The 20,353-nt window shown below is 39.8% G+C and overlaps 1 protein-coding gene across 4 annotated transcripts in view; it reads left to right on the forward strand.

The window, feature by feature from the left end:
• The window catches only part of pacs2 (phosphofurin acidic cluster sorting protein 2), a 130,492-nt gene that overhangs the window by 76,512 nt on the left and 33,627 nt on the right, over nucleotides 1-20,353 (forward strand). For all 4 annotated transcript variants that reach the window (XM_088648839.1, XM_088648841.1, XM_088648840.1 and 1 more), the window contains exons 2-8: nucleotides 3,347-3,434; nucleotides 6,594-6,683; nucleotides 7,535-7,660; nucleotides 11,275-11,437; nucleotides 12,980-13,053; nucleotides 16,632-16,712; nucleotides 17,579-17,638. In XM_088648839.1, the coding sequence (XP_088504965.1) occupies nucleotides 3,347-3,434; nucleotides 6,594-6,683; nucleotides 7,535-7,660; nucleotides 11,275-11,437; nucleotides 12,980-13,053; nucleotides 16,632-16,712; nucleotides 17,579-17,638 (682 nt within the window). The remainder of the gene's footprint in view (nucleotides 1-3,346; nucleotides 3,435-6,593; nucleotides 6,684-7,534; nucleotides 7,661-11,274; nucleotides 11,438-12,979; nucleotides 13,054-16,631; nucleotides 16,713-17,578; nucleotides 17,639-20,353) is intronic.

Here is a 20,353-nt window from a genome sequence, read left to right on the forward strand (position 1 = left end):
CATTAATGTTGATGGAAGGATTTTTTTTTCTCATTGCCAAAAAAATGTCTGATGTGCTGTTGGATTCAAGTGGAGCAATGTAGATTTTCAGTGTTTCTTAGAAAATTCCAAACTCATTCACTTCCTGCCACATTTTTAAGGCCTCCTCAGTAGGTCCTGTTTCAAGGGGGGCGTCGTACTACTTGTCTAGGCAGCTTTTCTTGTGGGAACCATTTGTCAGGGGCATTGAGGTTTTTTTTTTAAAAAAGAACCTCGAAACATTTCGAGTGCAAACCCATCTCAAAAGCGTGACAGGCTTATTAAAACCACCTCCAGTTCTAACAGTGTGACACTCCACAAAGCAATGGCTGCATTTTGTCTTTTTTTTTCTCCTTCAGTGGCATTGCTAGAGGACCTCTCCAAAAAAGGATTTAGCTGGGCAACCTTGGTAAGCATCAGGCTACATTAGGAACTGAAGCTGTTAAAGAGGGTAGAGCTTCAATAGCCAGTTTGCTACTTCCCTTGCCTGGACTGGCTTTAAAAAGCACTCCTTCTCTTCCCTCTCATTGGCAGGGTTCGCTCTAATTCCTCCATCTTTGTGGGAGATTCAAAGCCTTTGTGTTCAATGAATTGTTCCTTTTCTGCAAGAATTATCTTTTTGAATTTGCATCTCTGGAGAGGTGCCGAATTCAGACTAACTGAATCTGGGGGCTGCTACTATAGTGTGGTTGAAAAGATCCTCCTAAACTATTTTAGAAAACTGTTTTAATGTCTTCAATCAGGTTCTTTTAAATTTGTAAAGTCTAGCCTATTTTTCAGTCACTGTTTTATAATTCAGTGCAGCATCTCTTCCTCTGATTCATTCATGCCCTGTATGTTTTTGTCAGAGGATTTTCCCTGGGGTGGTGCATTTCTCTGTTGTCACAAACTTCTGGATAAGGCCATGGTATCTGGCCTTGTCAGTAAGTCATGAGTCAGTTTGGTATCAGCATGGTTCAGTGTAAAATTTTCACTGCCATAGGGAAAGTCACATGGACTAAGTATCATTTAGGTCTATAGCTTATGTGAGGTGAGCATTGTTTATTCTGATATTGGTTAGTGTGCAAAATGTTTGGAAAGTTGTTCACTCTGAAGTATTGTTATCTGGTTACCTGTGTCATGGCTTCTCTCTGGTCCTACACCTGTTCTCCGTTGACAGAAAGGTGATGTATGTGTGTGTGTGGGAGGTGGGCAGAAATAGGATTTTGGGAGGGATTCCAGGCTTGGGGTAACTTCTGTGTGGAGTTTACACGATCTACCCCATGTCTGCATAGGTTTTCTCCGGGTGCTCTGGTTTCCTCTCACCTTCCAAACATACTGTATACTACCTTGGCTTACTGGTTTCTATAAATTGTTCAAATAGTTCCTGTGCTTGTGTGTGTGTGTGCTCTATGATGGACTGGCATCCAGTCCACAGTGCAGCCCCACTTTGTTCTCTCTGTGACTGGGACATTGAGATCTGGAGTGTTAAGTGTTACTACACTAACCAGAGAATAACCTTACGGTAATGTATGAATGCGTTGATGGACATATGGAGTTTTTCCCCCTTCAGGCATGCTAGGGACAGAGTATCGATAGAAAATGCTTTTTAACACGTATTAATCTTTTTTTCCCAAGTGTAATTTCATATGATGACAAACTTCATTAGTTTAAGACATCTCTATATTTTACCTATTTTTAGGTATTACCTTTTACCTATTTCACCTAATCTTAAGTGACTTCTTGTTCCACAACTTGTGCCCTCATTGACTTCGCATAATATATTAACATTTGTGTACAAATGGGCAACATTTAAAAACGAAACCCATTTTTATCTTCTTCCTGCTGGGGCAAACTGTCTCTGTTTTTAAACAGTTAAGTATACGCTTTTTCAGTGACTGTTGCAGTTTCCTATGCCCTGCTTTCACAAAATAGGAGGTCTGGCTACCAGTAGGTGAAAACACTGTAGTAAGAATAATGTGTACACTCTTGCTGACCATGATATTGATGCTCTAGAATCAGTCCAGAGAACAGCAACCAGCTCCATACTGGAGCTTAAAGGAATCACCTGCACTGACAGGCTAGAGGAACTGAACCCTTTTGCTCTTCAGCAGAGAAGACCCAACAGGACTTCTCAAATACTTGATTTGGAACAGATATTCAAATTCCAATTCCTCAAAGGTATTAACAAAGTCAACTTTTTCCAGAATGGACAGTGAAACATAATGTGGAGGATATAAGTGGAAAAAAAAGTAAAGAAGTGCCACCAGCTCTTGGTTTCAAATTCACTATGTAAAAGTGCATTTGAAACCAAGAGCTGGTGGCACTTTACTCAAAGTAATGTAGGAGTGTGGAACAAACTGCGTAGCCATGTCGTTGAAGCTGATACACTGGCTTCTTTCAAGAAATAGCTGGGTAAGATCCTGGGATCAATTACCAAAGGTGCTAGATGGCTGAATAGCCTCTTCTGTACAGAATTATTTAGCACAGTATTTGTAATACAATGGCTAGAATTTAATAGCTGCAATGAAAAATTCAAGAAATTAGCACATTTTACTGGTGACTCACAGGGGGATAGAAATCAAATCCGGGAACCCGTATCAAGTAATTTATAGAGTTTTCACTCCCTGATTCATGCTCAGGTGATTCCCTGCCAGCCCCTGTCTTTCCAATACAATTCCAATGCTACAGCAACTGCTGAAACAAGTTTAATATATCAGACACAGTTATTTAACATGACCTGTAGTGAATGGTATGTTTAATCTAATGCTTCTACTCAAAATAATTATTTTGTATTAATGTAGAAGTTTTAAAGGATCCAAAGTGCTTTACTTTATTGGAGGGCACAGCTTTCTTGAGCCCCCACCTAGGTGACAGGCAGCAGCTGTCATGGGCCAGTAGCCCCACTGTGCTGCAGCTCAGGTGCATCTCTCTCTCCAGTTGTGTTGAGGAAGAAATGTAAATGAGGCCGGACTATGCGTTTGAAAAGGGGAATTTAGCCTGGACACCAGGGATAATTCTCCTCCTCTCACAGTGCCCTGAAATCTTTAATGACCAGGTTGTCATTTTTGCTTGATGGAACACAAAGACGGCTCATTTGCTCTGGGTGACATCCCAGTGATTACGTGGCAGATCTGGGGTGTGTGAATCTGGAGCCTCCTAGCTAATGAGCTCATTTTCTCCACTGGACCAGGCAACTCCCACACAATTCAAATTGCATTAAGCTTTTTCTGTTGCAAATGTGGCACATGTAGCAGCACTAAGTGAATTGTAAGGTTTTTTTTGCTGCTACCTCGAATTGACTGAAAATCTACATCTCTTACCTTAAGGCTTTTTTCTGTGTCCGCAGGTTGTGCAGCCTGACATTGAAGAAGCTGGTGGTCATGAAGGAGCTGGACAAGGAGCTGATTTCGGTGGTCATTGCTGTCAAAATCCAGGTACGCCCAAATCTCCTCCACCCCTCCCCCGTCTCCACTGCAGAGACCTTCCACCCTTGCCCAATACATTCATAAGAGGATGATCTTATTGCAAAGATTAATTTCTTCCTATGCTTAGAATTTATTGCAAGTTTTAAAATGACATCTACACAGAACGTTTTCTGGTTTACAGCTCAGTGCTCCTCAGAAAAAAGCATAGATGCCCCAATACTAAGGGTGATGGCTGCTGGGTTTAGTTTCACAAGGCCAGGGCGATGGCAGTCACAGGCGAGATGAGTGGAATGCACAAGCTGAGGTCCTGGCATGGACTCCTGTATCAGCTTTACTATCGGAAACTGTGATGCGCTGAGACATTTATGTCCTCAGGAGACATTTGGCAAAACATGTTAGTCTTAAGACTTTTTATTTTCTAAAGGTTTGCACATAATGTCTGGCCATTTAAAAATTGAAGACCCCTGAGGCATATCCCACATAGATAACTGCATGTCATACTGCCATACAGCTCGCAATCTACAGACAATGCTAGAGCAACTGCCTAGCAGTGTGATCTGCCAGTAGATAGCCAGTAGATTCCAAACCACAAGATCTGGGTAGTGTCTGATCAGTGGCCTGGTATACGTCACGTAAGCTCTGGTGGGTACCAGGCTTTGAGTTGCAGAAGAGTTCATTTTCAGTAAACCATTCCATGAGCCTAATTTTTCAGAAGACTGATTTCACTCTTCAGCCTTGTGCACATTTAGCAGTTCATACTTTAGTGGTGGTAGGTTTCCCCATACAGGACACTGCTTAGTTCACAGGAACGTATTATTCTTCACAGTACTCTTCAGCAAGATAAAACTAAATATTCATGGATTGAATATACTCCATAGAAACTAGTGGGTTAGATAGTGGAAGTTTAATGCGTCTAAGGAAGAGTGATGCATCTTTAAGTACAGTAGTTCCCATTTATGTATGTGTATCCAATAGAGCTTATGCAAATCCCTTTTCAAATGAGCAATTTCTAGCCCTAATACCTTGTGCATGTATTTTTAGACTTACCTATCAATAGTTCTTGCTAAGAGAAATGGCACTGGTTTTTAAATGTTCATGTGATGTAGTTGTCAGAATGTGATTGGACGTCATTTTCCCTCTTCCAAATATTGACTCAAGTGAATACTTATGCAATCAGTTATTTCATGTTTTATACTTTTATTTTAGGAGGATCTGTAGAATTTTGTTTTCACATTGATACTATATTGATACTAAATCCCAGTAAAAATGCAATGGGATTCCATATTGTAACACAATAAAATGTGAAAAAAATACAAGGTTTGATTATGTAGTGGGATTTTGATAACTACAAAATTGCTTCAGAAGTAATGGTTTGGGAATAACATTTTATTTCACTTGACACTGGAGTGAAAACAAAAACATATTGTGTTTCATGCACTGCCTTGCATTTTATACAATAGCTGTTTGTCCACATTGACTTGTAACATGTAAAGACTGCTCCCTCAATGTCAGTGTGTCAGATGTATCGATTTAGAAATATCAAGACATGGTCAGTAGAGCAACTGTTTCACATCTCTTGGGGCCTGGGTTCTGCACCTTCAGTTGAGACGTTTGTGCGCTCTTCAATATTTGTTTTTCTGTGGGTGTTTGCTGGGTGCTCCAGTTTTCTTTCACCTTCTGGACACTAATGAATTGGTGTCCCTGAATTCTCCCTGTGTGCACATCTGTGCACCCTGTGATGGTTTAGCTTTCTGTGGGTTGTAGGGTCTCACCTTGCGCCTTGTGAATATAGTATTGCTGTGGCTATGGAGTGGCCATTAAACTCACCAGGAATAAACTGCTTTTTGATAACCGACAGATGCACTAGAGGTTGTTATTGGTTAGGACTGAATTATACAACAAATCCATTTCATCTGTGTGTCATAATTTGGCTCTTAAGGAAATGTGTACCAAAAATGCACTGTGTCTCAACCTGTAGGAAACTGCAGGGATTCACAGTGCTGGTCCCAGAGAACCACACACCTGTTTGTTTTTAATCCTGCTGATTATCTAATTGTCTTAATGTGTGTTTTTTTTCTACTCAAAATTTGAGATTTTATGTTAATTGTGAAACGCAACAGTTAAAAGCAACCTCTTGCACATCTTAGAGCTGACAACAGTCAAACATTTTCAACTAATCCTTTTATTAAGTGTGCAGTTTGTAACTTTGAGCTTGGGTGAAACAAAAACCAGCAGAAGTGTGGCCCTTCAGAGCCAGGTTTGGGATTGTTATCATCAATTTCCTTCCCAGGTGGGGAAAGTTTTCCTATAATAATAATAATAAACTTCATTTTATATAGCACCTTTAAAGGTGGCTTTTCAAAGCACTTTACACAATAACAACAATAAAAAGTACAACACATGCACAATGAGAATACACAATGAGAGGAGACCGTAGATGGGGGTACTGAATACAGTAGGAGCAGAGGGGTAAAGAACAGAACTAGTTAAGTAAATGCTCTTCTAAAGAAGAAGGTTTTGAGTCTAGATTTGAAGGAGTTAAGAGAGGGTGACTCTCTGATATCGTTGGGGAGAGAGTTCCAGAGCTTTGGAGCATAACAGGAGAAGGCCCTATCACCCATAGAGTGTAGAAGGTCTTGTGGGACAGACAGGAAACCAGAATTAGAAGAGCGAAGGTTGCGAGGTGGGGAGGATGATAGTAGCTTAGACAGGTACTGTTGTGCCTAGCCATGCTACCGTCATGTATACTGTCGGATACTCAAAAAAGCAGTACTGAAATCAAGAAGAATGGAATTAGAAAGAGAACCAGAATCAAATGCTGTTAGTTAGCGACTTTAACCAGGGCAGTTTCTGTGCTGTGAAGTTGTTGGAAACCAGATTGGAGCGGGTTGAAAAGGTTATTATGCCAGTTTTGAGGGCTATTGTCAGTACATTTTGGAAATATCTTTATTAAAATGTTTTTAAACTCCTCCTGTTTTCCCTGGGGTCTCCAGGTTCAGTTTTACTACTACTTATTTGGAACTCGGTTGAAAATTCTATGGCTCCAGCCTAAGTGCCCATCTCTTTTGGACATCTCCTTGTCTTCTACATACTGCAGAGTTCAGTGGTGAGGTCACACAGTCAGCTGTACTGCATTACTGCATTTGAAACTTTTTGCTTCCTAAACAGGGATCCAAGAGAGTCTTAAGGTCTCATGAGATTGTGCTGCCCCCTAATGGTGTTGTAGAGACTGACCTGGCTCTGACGTTCTCACTGCAGGTAAATGGTGTGCCAGTTTCTTACTCCATTGTCTTTAAAATAAATAAATTAGGAAAGTCTTTGGGGGTTTTGCACAGATGTTCAAGAACATCAAACATTCTTTGAAGAAAATACAGTCCAATGCATTTAAATACAGAGATGGGCTGAGATTATACAGAGTCCTTCCCATTTTGTATGCTGGTTGTCTAAAGAGGAAAGTGAAAAGAAGCTGATTAGTTAATTTGACCTCCAATAGCCCCCTTTTTTATTTCTTTGTAAAGAAAAATTACATATTTTAACCTATCTGTAATTTTTACCACTGATATTAAAATAATGTCGCACACAATATGAAGTTGAGGAAGATAGAAATAGTGTTTCAGGTTTTCTCTTTAGGTCGTGCTGACGTTAGTCAACCTTTAATTAGTAGCAACAAAGCCAATTATATTTCTTATTTAAGATAGTAGAAAAAAGAGCAGAAATAAAAGTTCTAAGATCTTTCCGCTGACCTTAACGGGCAAAAATAATTAGATAAATCAATGCAGGAATTTAAAAATCCTGTTTAAAAGAGCAGAAATAAATACATTTGCACATTTGACCAACAGGGGAATGGACTGATTATAATGTACTCAGTTCACAGATGGCTTTAAAACCTGCACAGGGACCTTGTTAAGATGTAAATTGATTGCCCTCTTTCTCATGCAACAGCATCAAAGCTTCATTAAATTCAGAGCCTGAAAAAAAGAGAACAGTTTCACTTCCTTTTTGTCATGAGAGCATGTTGTTAGGAGGCAGCCAGCCAGATGGGAATGAATTAAAAGCAACGTTGCTCAGCTTGAGCTGGAAATGGTGTGTCTGTGTTTGGACCTTCACAGTACCCACACTTCCTGAAACGCGAGGGCAACAAACTCCAGATCATGCTTCAGCGCCGCAAGAGGTACAAAAACCGCACAATCCTTGGCTACAAGACGCTGGCTCTGGGCTCCATCAACATGGCAGAGGTAAGGGCACTGTTGCATTTTTGTACCCTAGGATTGGGATTTAACGAGTCCTGTTATGACTTTCATGGGGGCAGAAATTGGGAAGATACAAGTCAGCCAAATTCAGTGCATTGTAATAGTTATTTCAATGGGATAAGTTTCACACCACCTACTGTATACTTATATGGTGGAGAATGCTATTCCTGTTGCTGAAGAAGGGTCTGTAAATCCTAAAACACAAGTGCTTGTTAGGTGAAATGCCCCTCATATATGTCACTTTCTAGAAGACAAATGAGATTGGCAGGGAGAGTGGTGGCAGAACTGTCACCGTGACACTTTGAGATTTGTGTTGTCCAGTTGATACAGTAAATGAATGCCTACAGTACATGGCACCTCAGTGGTGATGCACCAGCTGTGCATGGTGCTCCTGTCTGAGAAGGAGTAGCAGGCAACAAATTAAAACCTTATTCCTTTATTGTATGGATTTTCCAAATGAATGATAATCAATCTTGAAGATAATCAAGAGAGACCCAAACAATAGGCGTTAAAATTAACCAATTCGACCTTGATGAAAAACAGCAATATTCAGAAAAGGTGGTGTAGAAAATAACAAAAGTAGTGTAGTAGATTTATTTTATGTATAAATCATAACCCTGTTTCCAGGGTTTATGTGTGTTATGCCTGTTTCCATTTTAGTATGCTAATCCTTTGTGTAGCATTTATTCGATCTAAAAGTGCTTTATACAGTATATTGGAGGTGAGTAATCATCTATCACTGACATACAGCCCTCATCTGGGTGACACATAGCAGCTATTCTGCGCCAGCAGTCTCATTGCACAATGGATAAGGTGGAGAAGTGAGAAATCACTTCTTCACATCTGGTGCTGATGTGCGAGTACTGTCACACCACAAATTTTGTATAATGGTTGAATTTTTTCTGTCTAGTGAACGCTACTCTTCTGTAGTGAGCAGTTGGATATTATCTTGTCATGGAGTGGGACTGGCTTAGAAAGCTGACAGCAGGTGCCATCATACCACATTGTGGTCTATCATCAGTAATCCACAATCAGATTTAGACAAAGTGAGCTCAGTCACAACGTTGCCCATGGACTATTCATTTCTTGAGCTGTATAGAAAGTCTGAAGTTGGTATTCTTTATGTTTGATGTTGCAGATAATAGGTGCAAAGGCATTGATGGGGATCGCAGATTTTTGTGTTTTCATGAGCTGGTCTGAATGTGTGATAGAATCCTTAAAATCCTACTAATCCTACTCTCTTCTTCTTTTCCAAGAGGTCTAAATGTCTCAGTTCACACATTCTTGCCATACTCTAGCTCAGCATCCGTCTTTGTTCTGGGAAGAGGCCATTGTGTCTGTCAAAGTTTTTTTATTTTTTACCTCATCGTGTTTTGTTTCTACCTTGTGAGAGGACCTGGCTGAGTGTTGTCACTCATTTCAGCTGATGTCCTGGAATCAGTTGCATCAGGACAAATTTGGAAAAGCAAAGATGTTTGGTGTTGTTTAGCTTACTTTTCTGCTGGATAATGTTTCTTTTTCAATATTGTAGTATTGTACACAGTACTGTAGGACTGTGGGAATTTAGTGGAACAATTAATTAATTGTAACAGTAAATTGCTTGAGCTTTTTATTGGCAATTAGAAATCAATCAACAGAACAATAAGCAGTCTACTTATACACAATGTTTATTGATACAAGCAACATACGTAGAAACCTAACAAATGTGATATTATTTGAAACAACCTTCCTAGAAAAACTGGCTGATCATTTACTTGAGGGTTATCAAGATACAAAAATATTAGGATTAACAAGAGATGCAATAATGATTAAACATTGATTATAACATCTCATTAGTCTGTCTCATACAACTGCTGAACATCTGGATACTCAAAGATAAGTAAATACTTTTACTTATATGAATGAAATGGTCAAAACTTGTTTAAGATAAGTTAAATCTCGATCGATTGCTGAATACAACAGCAGAGGATTCGTAACTCGAAGGAGAGAGAGACAGCTGATGGTGTTTGTCGAAGCGACGCGCAGTTCAGTTTCTGTTTGCCCAATGCCAAACCTGTCCCTTTGTACCATCTGACAAGAAGTGGGAGCGAGAGAATCTTACTGTAACTTTATGTTGGCATTCAGTTTTTGGGGGAGGACCTCTTCAATAACATTAAGCTGTGCTAGTTTTTAAAGTTCAAGGTTGACTCCCATCCAGGTGAGTCAGCTGGTGGGGAGAAACTGTTTGCTTCCAGCGTGGTGTCTACGTCTGCATATTATTATATTCAAGCATGTCAATGAAAATCCAATTGTATTGACTTTGTCAGTCAAGTGGACTTCCGGCTGGCTACGTGGTCACAAAGTCTTGCTGTAGGAGGGACCTTGTGTAGAAATCTGTTTTACACAAGGCTCCCGATTAAGTCTCCTGGACAAAAGTTTAAGGCACGCTTTTCGTGTCTGCTGTCCGAGGTTTGACTAAGCAGAAGGAAGCCAAGAGAGCAATTCTACAGTATAGTGCCTTTTAACCTGGAAAATTCCAACTAGTGATTTTGTAAAGTCAGCAGGTTGACTGGGTTCCCTCAACTTGCAGCTACTTGAGTGGTCATCTTTTGGATGATAGACTGTGACATGTCAGTTTAGAATCCTTGTCTACATGTGCTTTTCTCTGTATGTAGAAATCACAGTTCTCAGGGGTGGATCTCCATCATGGAATTTGGAAACTAAGTGCAAATGCATTTAAAATGTCTCTCCCTAAAAAGTTGTGGGAGTATAGGACAAGCTGCTCAGCAGTGTTGTTAAAGTCGATACCCTGGCTTCTTTCAAGAAATGGCGGGATGAAAAGGGGTGGATGAAGTGTTTTCAGTACAGTTTGGTAGACATTCTTCACTCCCCTTGGTTCCACTTCTTGGATTTCTGTGATTTAGAAATTTAGAAGCCCTAGGTTAACATCCATTGTTTAGGTACATTACTAAATTTTTAAAAAAGTAATGTCCTTAATATGATCAGGTGCTCTGGCATTTTACACCACCTGGCGTGGAAACGACAGTGTCAGTGAATTTCTGCATGTGTAATGTGTACACATCTTGAAAATGCATTGATTCTGTTGTATATTGGTGAGGACATTGACTGAATTTAGTTTTGTGTCTTTTAGGTGATAGAAGGGTTGCTCTTCTTGCAGTAAATGTACAACCGGTAAATTAATTCCCTATTTAAATAAAACAAGAAACATAGATCAGATCTCTTTTAAACTGAGAATAAGGTTTGGTCTATCTTTTGATTTTTTACAGGAAGAGTTTTACAGGAAAAGAACACTACAGCAGTAAAGGGAATACATAATTCAGGGTTATTAAATTTCAGATACAGGGTCTTGAAAAAGCAGAAGCTTTTAAGTCCTTTGCCAGCAGGAATAAAGTTTACTACATCTGTCCTTTGGTCTTGTTTTTCATTGTTTATGTAATTTAAGTAAATTGACCATGTAACATACTGTAGATGAGAACAGCTGGGCAGCAAGAGAAAGCAGTGATGATTCGAGCTGCACAGTTATGGGCCCAGCCCTCACAAGCATTAGCCCAAGAGCCCCCCTGGTGTGCTTGCTGTAGGCCTGCGTTCTGTCTGCCCAGGTGATGCAGCACCCCACCGAAGGAGGCCAGGTTCTCCCACTCTGCAGCAACCTGAAGGACACGGCCGCCAAGGTGGCTGAGATCTGGATCTTCTCCCTGTCCAGCCAGCCCATCGACCACGAGGACGGCTCACTGCAGAGCGGACAGAAAATCAAGTCCACAGGTATGGCACCTGGAGCCGGGCAGGGGAAAAGTAAAAAAAGCCACAGTGTATCAGTACAGAGGCCTAAAGAGTCCACAGAAAGCAACTTCTTAGAAAACATGCCCAGAACCACTATAATTACTCATTTGGCATGAAATATTGCCCACATGAGACAGTCATTTAATAAAAATAATTATTTGGATTCTTTAATGTTTTTCATTCCCAAGTATTCTAAAGTGCTGTAAACTTAAAATTTTATTCTCAGTATATTGCACCCTGGAGAGCCCAATTCCTGCAGGTCACCATTAAATTGCCACTTTCTAAAGATGTAAAACAATTTACCAGGTTATTTAAAGTACAATTTAAATATATGTATTTAAAAAGAGGAGACCTATGAGATTAACTAGATTGGGGCTCTCCAGGAGAGGGCTTGGAGACCCTTGTATTAACTCTCCAGGGATCTCCTGGACCAGAGCTGGAGATCCTTGTACTAACTGGACCAGGACTCTCCAGTACTCCAGGACTATGGTGGGATGTGGCAAGCATTTTTCACCAACACCTCATTCCAGCTGCCAATCAAACTATAGGGTGAATGTAGGAAAGCCAGAGTGATGCAACTTGAGATTTAAGACTCAGGAGTTCACATCTCAGTTTATACCTGCAGAACTGGCATTTAAATATTGATCAGTGTAGGTATGCAGGAGATCCAGCTCAGTAGTTGCCTTTGAAAATATACACTCTTTTTTTCTAAATATCCCTTTTTAATTTGTGTTCCGGCTATGAAGGTTTGGATTCCAGACCTAAGAACCTTTCAATTTTTAATTGCTCTGCTCCTTTCTCCCTGGAGAAAAACAAATATTTTCAGTTGAACTTCACTCACTGCATTTCCTTTTCATGGATTTTTCAATTCTTTAATCTCCTTTAATTTCCTTTTGTGTAGAGATGCATCTCTTTCTTATTATACAGAACTAAAGTCCTTTTTTAGTAGAAATGCTAAAAGCACTGAAGCTTTTCGATGGTTGAGTATTGATTAAATACAAAAATGTCCAATAAATGTCTTTATTAAATATCCATTGGAAACAATGAGGACAGCGCGGTGACAGAGTGGTCAGCATTACTCCCTTGTGCCGATGGGGCCCTAGTTTCAGTTCTGGACCTGGGAAACTGGCTGTGTGGAGTTTGTATGTTTTCCCTGTTTTTGCGTGGGTTTCCTCTGGATGCTCCAGTTTCCACCCACAGTCCAAAAACATGCTGGTACTGTAGGTTAATTAGCTTCTGGGAAAATTGCCCCTGGTGTGAGCGTGTGCATGCCTATGTTTGTGTGTTCCTTGTGATGGACTGGGAACCTGCTCCCCGTGACCTTGTTATGGATGAAGTGGTTAGAAATTGGATGGATGTGCCAGTGAGGAATATCTCTGAGCTGGAACGATGACTGACAACTCAGAGGGTTTATATTCCCCTGCAGTGAGGTGCAAGCAGGTTTTGAGGAAAAGCAGCTCGCTGGAGACTTTTTTTTAAATGAATTTCTTCTGCCTGACTAGGTGATGTTTGAATTGTTTCTAGACAATTACTCTGAGGAAGAGTATGAGAGCTTCTCCTCAGAGCAGGATGCCAGTGACGACGCCGTGCAGGGGCAGGTAGGACTGAGGCCTTTTTCTGTCTTGTGGTTTGAACTGGGAGAGCTGAGCTCAGGGGATTCTTCACTGGGGAGAATCTGTGCAATACTCCATTAAAAGACCAAGACCAAGATATAAAAATAGTTTTGAAGGTTTCATGGGTTATAGAGCAATGTGTCATAAAATGTTAAAAATCATTGCTGTCCTTTGTTTTGTTTTGTTAGTGTTATTATCCTATTCTGCTTTTTCTAGCTACTTACTAGATTCCAGTTAGTTACATGTCTTATCAAAACTTCCCAACCTAGTCTGATGTTTAACATCCCCTCACCTAACAGTCCTTCTTCTGGCTATACGATGTTCTGTGACAAAGCACCCTCTGCATTGTACTATGAAACTGGTCCTGAGGGTCAGACTGTTCTGTGCTGTGGGCTTTGGACATTTGTATACTTTTGTCATTAAAAACACACATTAAAGCTACTGAATATAAATAAAATATAGTGTTAATATTTCAACTTTTATGCTACAGAGCAGTTCTTCCTAGACAGACAGCTGTCAAACATGAACTTGTGTGCTGTTAACCCAAGAAAAATTAAGACAAGATGTTTTATGTTTTTATGGATGCTCAATGTATGTAGTGAATAATTTCTGTTTTCATCCTATGTGTAGTGGCAGCAGCAGCCCTTGCGTGTTGCTAGGCAACACAACTCCATGGGCAGACCTACTGTAAGCCTGCAGCAGTGTTGTTGGCTTTTTAGTGAAAAAATAAGAATGAAATCTAGCTCATTCAAAGTTTACTACTGTACATAATTTGCTGTGAGACTAGAACTCCCAACGACTTATAGTTGCCTCATCTGCCTCTACTTTATCTTTGAGAAGGCTGATATGGTTATTTGGTTTTCTTGATTTAATAGATGCAAGAGAATTCTTTCATTAGATTAAAACAATGCATTTTCCTTACACACATTTGCCTTACATACGCCTTGCAACGAGATGAGTTCAGTACTTCTAATGCACACATTGATTATTCTTTCATATCTGGGGGACACATCACCTATGAAAAATGCTGCCTTATTTCTTAGCTTCAAAGACAGCATTTTCTCAAGAGGCAAAAATAAAACCTAGGTGGCAAAAGGACCTGATATCTTCAAAGAAGGCCTTATGGTTCCGCAAGTTCATAGTGGCAACTATATAACAGTGCATTTAAAAATGAGAACTGGAGGTACTTTCCCAGAGGCTTGTGAGAATGTGGAACAAGTTGCCCAGCCATGTTGTTCTGGCTTCTTTCAAAAAACAGCTGGATGAGATCCTCAGATCAATCAGCCACTAACTACCCAACAGCCTAGATGGGCTGAATGGCCTCCTCTTGTTTGTAATCTTTCTTATCTTTTAGTGCCATAGTTTGTAGAACATTTCTAAAATTAGAGACCTGTAACAGAGTTTAGAAACTGCTTTGCAGTCTAGTCCTTATTTTTGCCCTCTTCTGTAAATCTGGTGCTAGAATTATCTGGTCACAAAGATGTTTTCAAAATTGGGACCATTCCTGAATCATTCCATGATAGTGAATGTCTTTTATCACTCCTCCAATGATAGAATATGGATTGCTATCCGTTTTAAACTGTAAAACCATCTAGTTATATGAAATTTATGTTTAGTGTAAATGAGGACAGAGAATTAATCTGATTCCATTTTCTATGCATTGAAGGCCTAACGGTGACTCTTGGCTTGAATTAATAAAAAACATTGTCAGGATTTCAAAATACTATAACTTTTGAAACCAAAAAATACTAAGGAAGTACTTTCAACAAATATCTTCTTGTAATGATTAACAAAACATAAAACCTTAGTTTTCCTAACGAAAACCTTGTGCAAGTGAAAACAAAAAACAATAGTAATTGTAAATGTTTTGTTTTTAGTCTCTGCAGTTTCTGTTTTTTGGTTGTCTTTATGAAATAGGACATCCTTGGTGTCCTTTTGATTTTCTCTTTAATATGTTAATTTGGTAGGACTGGATAGAAAATATTTGGCTTAAATGTTCATTGGGGAGGCAGGAAATATGGGTTCCAAACAGCACTTTTATTAAAAGTGGGCTTTAGAAACACTGATGTGGTGCACATCATTTTTTAATTTCTTCTATTGCTGGTGATATGGACTTTGGAGAAAGACTAATCAAGAACAGTTCAAGATGCCGATAAAATTAGATAATGCTAACAAATATATCAGTGAAAAAAATTCACATTGTGCAGAAGAGTGGTTCCTCAGACACTTAATAATTTATTTATAAAGCCGTCTACTTGCTGCTGAAAAAAATTTAAACATATTCCACTTCAGAAACTCACTTAGAATTGTAAATTAGAATTCTAATTAGAAATACAGTTTCCAGTTTCATAATTTGCTTTTGATTGACTTGCATGACTTTTACTTTTTTTTAGATGATGTGATTTCTTAATTCTGTCTGGAGAATTTTGAGAACTGTGGGATACCTGTTCTGTTAAACATAGAAACAAACATGGATCAATGTTTTTGCAAACTGCTATTTTGCATGTATCTTTTAATATCCAATACCAGTCCAGAATTATGAAGCTGGCTGCGGTAATACTGACAATGATATCTGACAACAATTCTCCCTGTTATTTCTCCTCCCTTAAGTAAGAAAATGTTACTATATCATTTTCTGATCTCTTAATCCTGGTGAGGGTTGCAGTGGTAAGTGGCTGAGCAGGGCAGATCTGACTTCCCTTTTCCCAGCAACAGTCTCCAGCTCCTCCTGAGGGACTCCCAGGCCAGCTGAGAGATATAATCCCTCCAGCGTGTCCTGGATCTGTCCCTGCGTCTCTGTCCACTGGTACGTGCCCAGTACTCCTCCAGAGGAGCAGCAATTCTACTCCAAGTTCCTCTTGGATTGCAGAGCTGCTCACCCTTCCATGGAGAGTAAGCCCAGCAGCCCTGCAGAGAAACCTCATTTCCTCTGCTTGGACCTGCAGTCTGATTCTTTCGGTTAATAATCAGAATGACCATAGGTGAGAATAGGGATGTAGATCAACCAGAAAACCAAGAGCTTCGTCCAGAAACTCTGCTTCCACTTCACCACCACAGTTTGGTACAGAGTTCTCGTTAGTGCAGCTACTTCACCTATCTGCCGGTCAATCTCTCAATTACCTCTAACCTTACCCGAACAAGACCCTAAGGTACTTAAATTCCTCCACTTGGGGCAGCTGTTCTTCCCCTAACCTGGAGTGAGCAATCCACTCTTTTATGAGGGAGAACCGTAACCTCATATGGTTATATATCATCCCAATTTACACTCATCCCAACTGCTTCACACTCATCTGCAAACCTCTCCAGTGCTCCTCCCACATCACAATCAGATGAGGCAAAGAGGACATCATCATTCACATAAAGCAAAGATGGTTTCCAGACCTCAGTGGTGCCATAATATCCTGTCCATGAAGATCACGAATGGGAGAGATCTTGGCGGACTGGGTTTTTCTGCCTGGGTCTTTCTTGTCTCTAGGATCAGCCACCTTTATAATTTATTTGGTGACTGGATTACCAATTTGTGCAGCTTTTCTAATTGCTTTAGACATTTTGTGTTTTTGCAGGATCTCGATGATGATGAGTATGATGTGAGGAAACCCAAGAAGCAGAGGAGATCTATTGTGCGGACCACTTCCATCACCAGGGTAGGAAAGAGCTAGAGTGAATATACTGGGAACATGAAACAATTTTTATTATATACTCCTATCCCAAATTTAGTAGTGGCACTTTTTGAACAAAGCCAAGTAGGTACTGTATGTGTATCCCAAAGTGTTTTACACAATAACATTTTTTAAAACCAAAAAATGTCCAAGCTGAACTTCCACTACAGTTTGTTGTTACTCTGAGATCAGTGCTAGTGCTGAGATGCCAGAAAATTTTCCTTCTTTTAAATGCACTGCATTTTCTCAGAACAGACTGATAGGTTACAATCTAGGTTGTGTTTCAAGCCTAATCCAGAACTCAGTGGTCCAGTGGAGGAAATGCCATATGCTTGTTGTGCCTGCCACAGACAGACTTAATAACAGATATTCATGGAATACTACCAGCCTTTTCATCTGAGATCACTTTTTAGATAACAGAGTCATCTGGTGGTATCTGGAAGTATTACAACATCAGAAAAGTTACTATCTAGCTCATTTGGTTGCTAGTAGTGAGTTCATATAATCTTTGACAACATAGCAGTGTAGGTTGTTCTGTAATTCCAAAACACTTTGAAAGGAGCATTTTGCATTTTTACTTTCAGACTATTTTAGATTTTATGGTGTTCTTAAATTGTTTTCAAACAAGAAAAGACTTAGAATTGGGTTGAAGCAGTGATGCATGTTGTTTTACCATCTTGCCCTTTAATGTTTATTCATTATGCAGGGGAGAGAATTGGTTAGCTGACTGAAAACCAAATCTGGTGTACATGATATAGTGTGTGAAGTTGTCTCCTGGCCAAATTAATAAATCGTGGTCTCTATGTGTATATGTATACAAAAATACAATTCAACCAAAACTTGTTTTTCAGCAACAAAATTTTAAGCAGCGGGTGGTAGCTCTGTTGAAGAGGTTCAGAGTGTCTGATGAGGTACGTGTTGTCCAGTTGTTTTAAATTGACTTTTATTTTGTGACCCTGATACTATCAGTCAAGATCTATGGTACCCAGTATCAGTTAAGACATGGCTTGCAGTTCTTAGACTGACTTGTGCTGTTAATTACTTCTAAGCAATTATCTGTAAACAATTACAAGAGATAGATAGCTTTGATTGTCTTCAATTATCACAGTGTTCATTATCCAGGTAAAGTAAGTAATTTTGTTTTAGCTTACCAATCTTTGACTAGAGCTTGTGAAAGAATAGGAAACTTATATTTAGAAATGGGCAGTTCTGGCAGATTTTGAAAAAAAAAAGTTGTAAGCATTTGTCTTGAATTTACAGCAGGAACTGATGATGTAATGCATTTTTATAAGAGTCTTAAAATTGCATTGGATGCCTCATCAAGTTTTATTATATTCAAATTTTAATGCCTGTTTTCATTGCACTTGGGAAAATAAGAGGGCTGTTTTCAGATGGCGATATTTTAATGTTTTTTCTTCTGGAAAAAAATGCTTCTTATTATTTGCAGATTACTGGGAAAAAAGTGAAATCTGCAAATTAAACTATTGGAAATGGACAGTAAATGGATTGTATAGGAGACTGGAAAAAGACCGCAATGGAATTCGAAAAATGAGAGACAGCCTTGTCACAATTTTAAATTATAAAATGATGCCTGTTGTGAAATAATTTAGAACTACAAAGGTTTTGCCTTAATATAACAGGGCTCAGTAACCTAGACAGTGAAAGTTCTGCAGCGTCAGATCACTGGTATTTTTGGCGTGGTGGAGTAATGTCTGTATGTCTGAAATTATCTAGGATTAAATCCCTTCAGGACCTAGGAGAACTGTATGCATCACACTAGTGCCATGAATCGGATTTCTCAGTCAGTCACTGAGTTTTTTGTGGAGGAGAGTAGGGGGAATTTAGAAGGGGAGACCTGCACTGAGCCAGTTAAAGAAGTGATGTCACTCTCCTCTGATATCTAGACAGTATTTTGACATGGTGGAGTGATCAACTATCTAAGGCAGGGGTTTTCAACCTTTTTTGACATGTGCCCCCCCCGTTTGTCTAAGTTTGAACTTGCGCCCCCCAACTCAAAACCCATTGAGAGAACAATGCGAACACCCTCGTCACACCCACTCACGCTATATAACTGACATTGTGGATGCATACATGCATTTCAGCACCTTTCCTTAATTTACTTTCAAAGGAGGATACATAGCTTACGACTGACCTTATTTAGTGTGATCGTTGAGCCTGTTTCTGAGGGCACAACACGTGGATTCATGGTTTAATTCCAAACACTGCTAGTCGTAAATCATCCTCCACTGTCATTAATCATGAGTGGCATTGGTTTTTAATATAAGTAAGGACAGAAAACTTTGTTTTGCAGAGCCAAGTCGAGGAAAAAGGCAAAAGTACATCAATTGCAAGTCTTGACAGTTTGGGGTACTCTGCCTCGGCTAACAGCCAAAACTCCGCAAGTGGGGTTGAATTGAAGACTGCTTTCAGTGTGTGGTCACTTGAAAGTTCCAGAAAGGTATTCTGTTGGTCTGACGACAGCTGACACCCTGCATTGGTAATGAAGGGGTTACGAACCCAGTCTGGTCCCGACTCTTTTGCTCAGGAAAATATTTCCTGAAATGTTCGGAAAGGGCTTGCAGATGATGACGATTTCCTCTTTCATAGCGTCCAAGCTAATTCAGTTTCCGTTATAAACTCCTCCAAGGTGGGGAGCATGTCCACATTTCCCTCCTCAACCTGTGTTCTCCATTGCTCCAGTTTCCTCACAAACCCCTCGATCTAGTCAGTCACTGTCAGTACATTTGAATTGGGGCCCTGAAGTGACATATTAACAGTACTAAGTCTATCAAAAATGTCCGACCGGTATGCAAGATGTTAAAGCCACTTCGGGTCGGTAAAATATTGTGTATAGGGAGATGCACAATCAAGCAGAAAAATGCGTAGTTCATCTCGCAGTGAAAATATCTGCTGAAGCACTTTTCCTCTCGAGAACCATCTCACCTCCATGTGTAGGAGTAATGATTCGTGTTCTGACCCCATTTCTTTGCACAACATGGCAAACAGTCTTGACTTTACTGGATGGGAGCGTTTTTGGTGCAAGGGCCTCCCGGTGAATCATGCAATGGGTGGTAGCGAACATGCCGGGCTATATCACGAACCATTGCTTTAAGTCCTTTATTTTTCCCTACCATGGCACCTGCTCCATCTGTGCACACACTGACGCAATTATTCCAGCACAGACCCTCTTCATCAAATTTGCTATTGAGTTTATCAAAAATATCCCTCCCTGTGCACGTTCGTTCAAGTGCACTGCAAAACAACAAATCCTCAAGCATTTTTCCCTCATAGCATTAGCGAACGAATACAAGTAGTTGCACAGCATTCGAGATGTCTGTCATCTCATCCAATTGCAATGAAAACTTCTTCCTGCCCTTAATTCTCAGTATTTGTTTAAATTTAATGTTGTTTGCCATCTCATTGATATGGTGGCTGATCGTATTATCAGAGAGTGGAATCTGCTCAATATCGCTAGCTAACTTCTTTCTGTGCATAGTTCGACAAATAGCCAATGCTGCTGGGCGAATAAGAGTCTTGCCAATCGTATGAGGCTTTTTAGCTTTGGCAATCAAATACGTCACTTCAAATGAGGCAGTCGGGGCTTTGGCTGTCACTGTGGTCTGTTT

Source organism: Lepisosteus platostomus, chromosome 10 (genome assembly GCF_059453375.1).
Source record: "Lepisosteus platostomus isolate fLepPlt1 chromosome 10, fLepPlt1.hap1, whole genome shotgun sequence".
In the NCBI taxonomy this organism is placed as follows: Eukaryota; Metazoa; Chordata; class Actinopteri; order Semionotiformes; family Lepisosteidae; genus Lepisosteus; species Lepisosteus platostomus.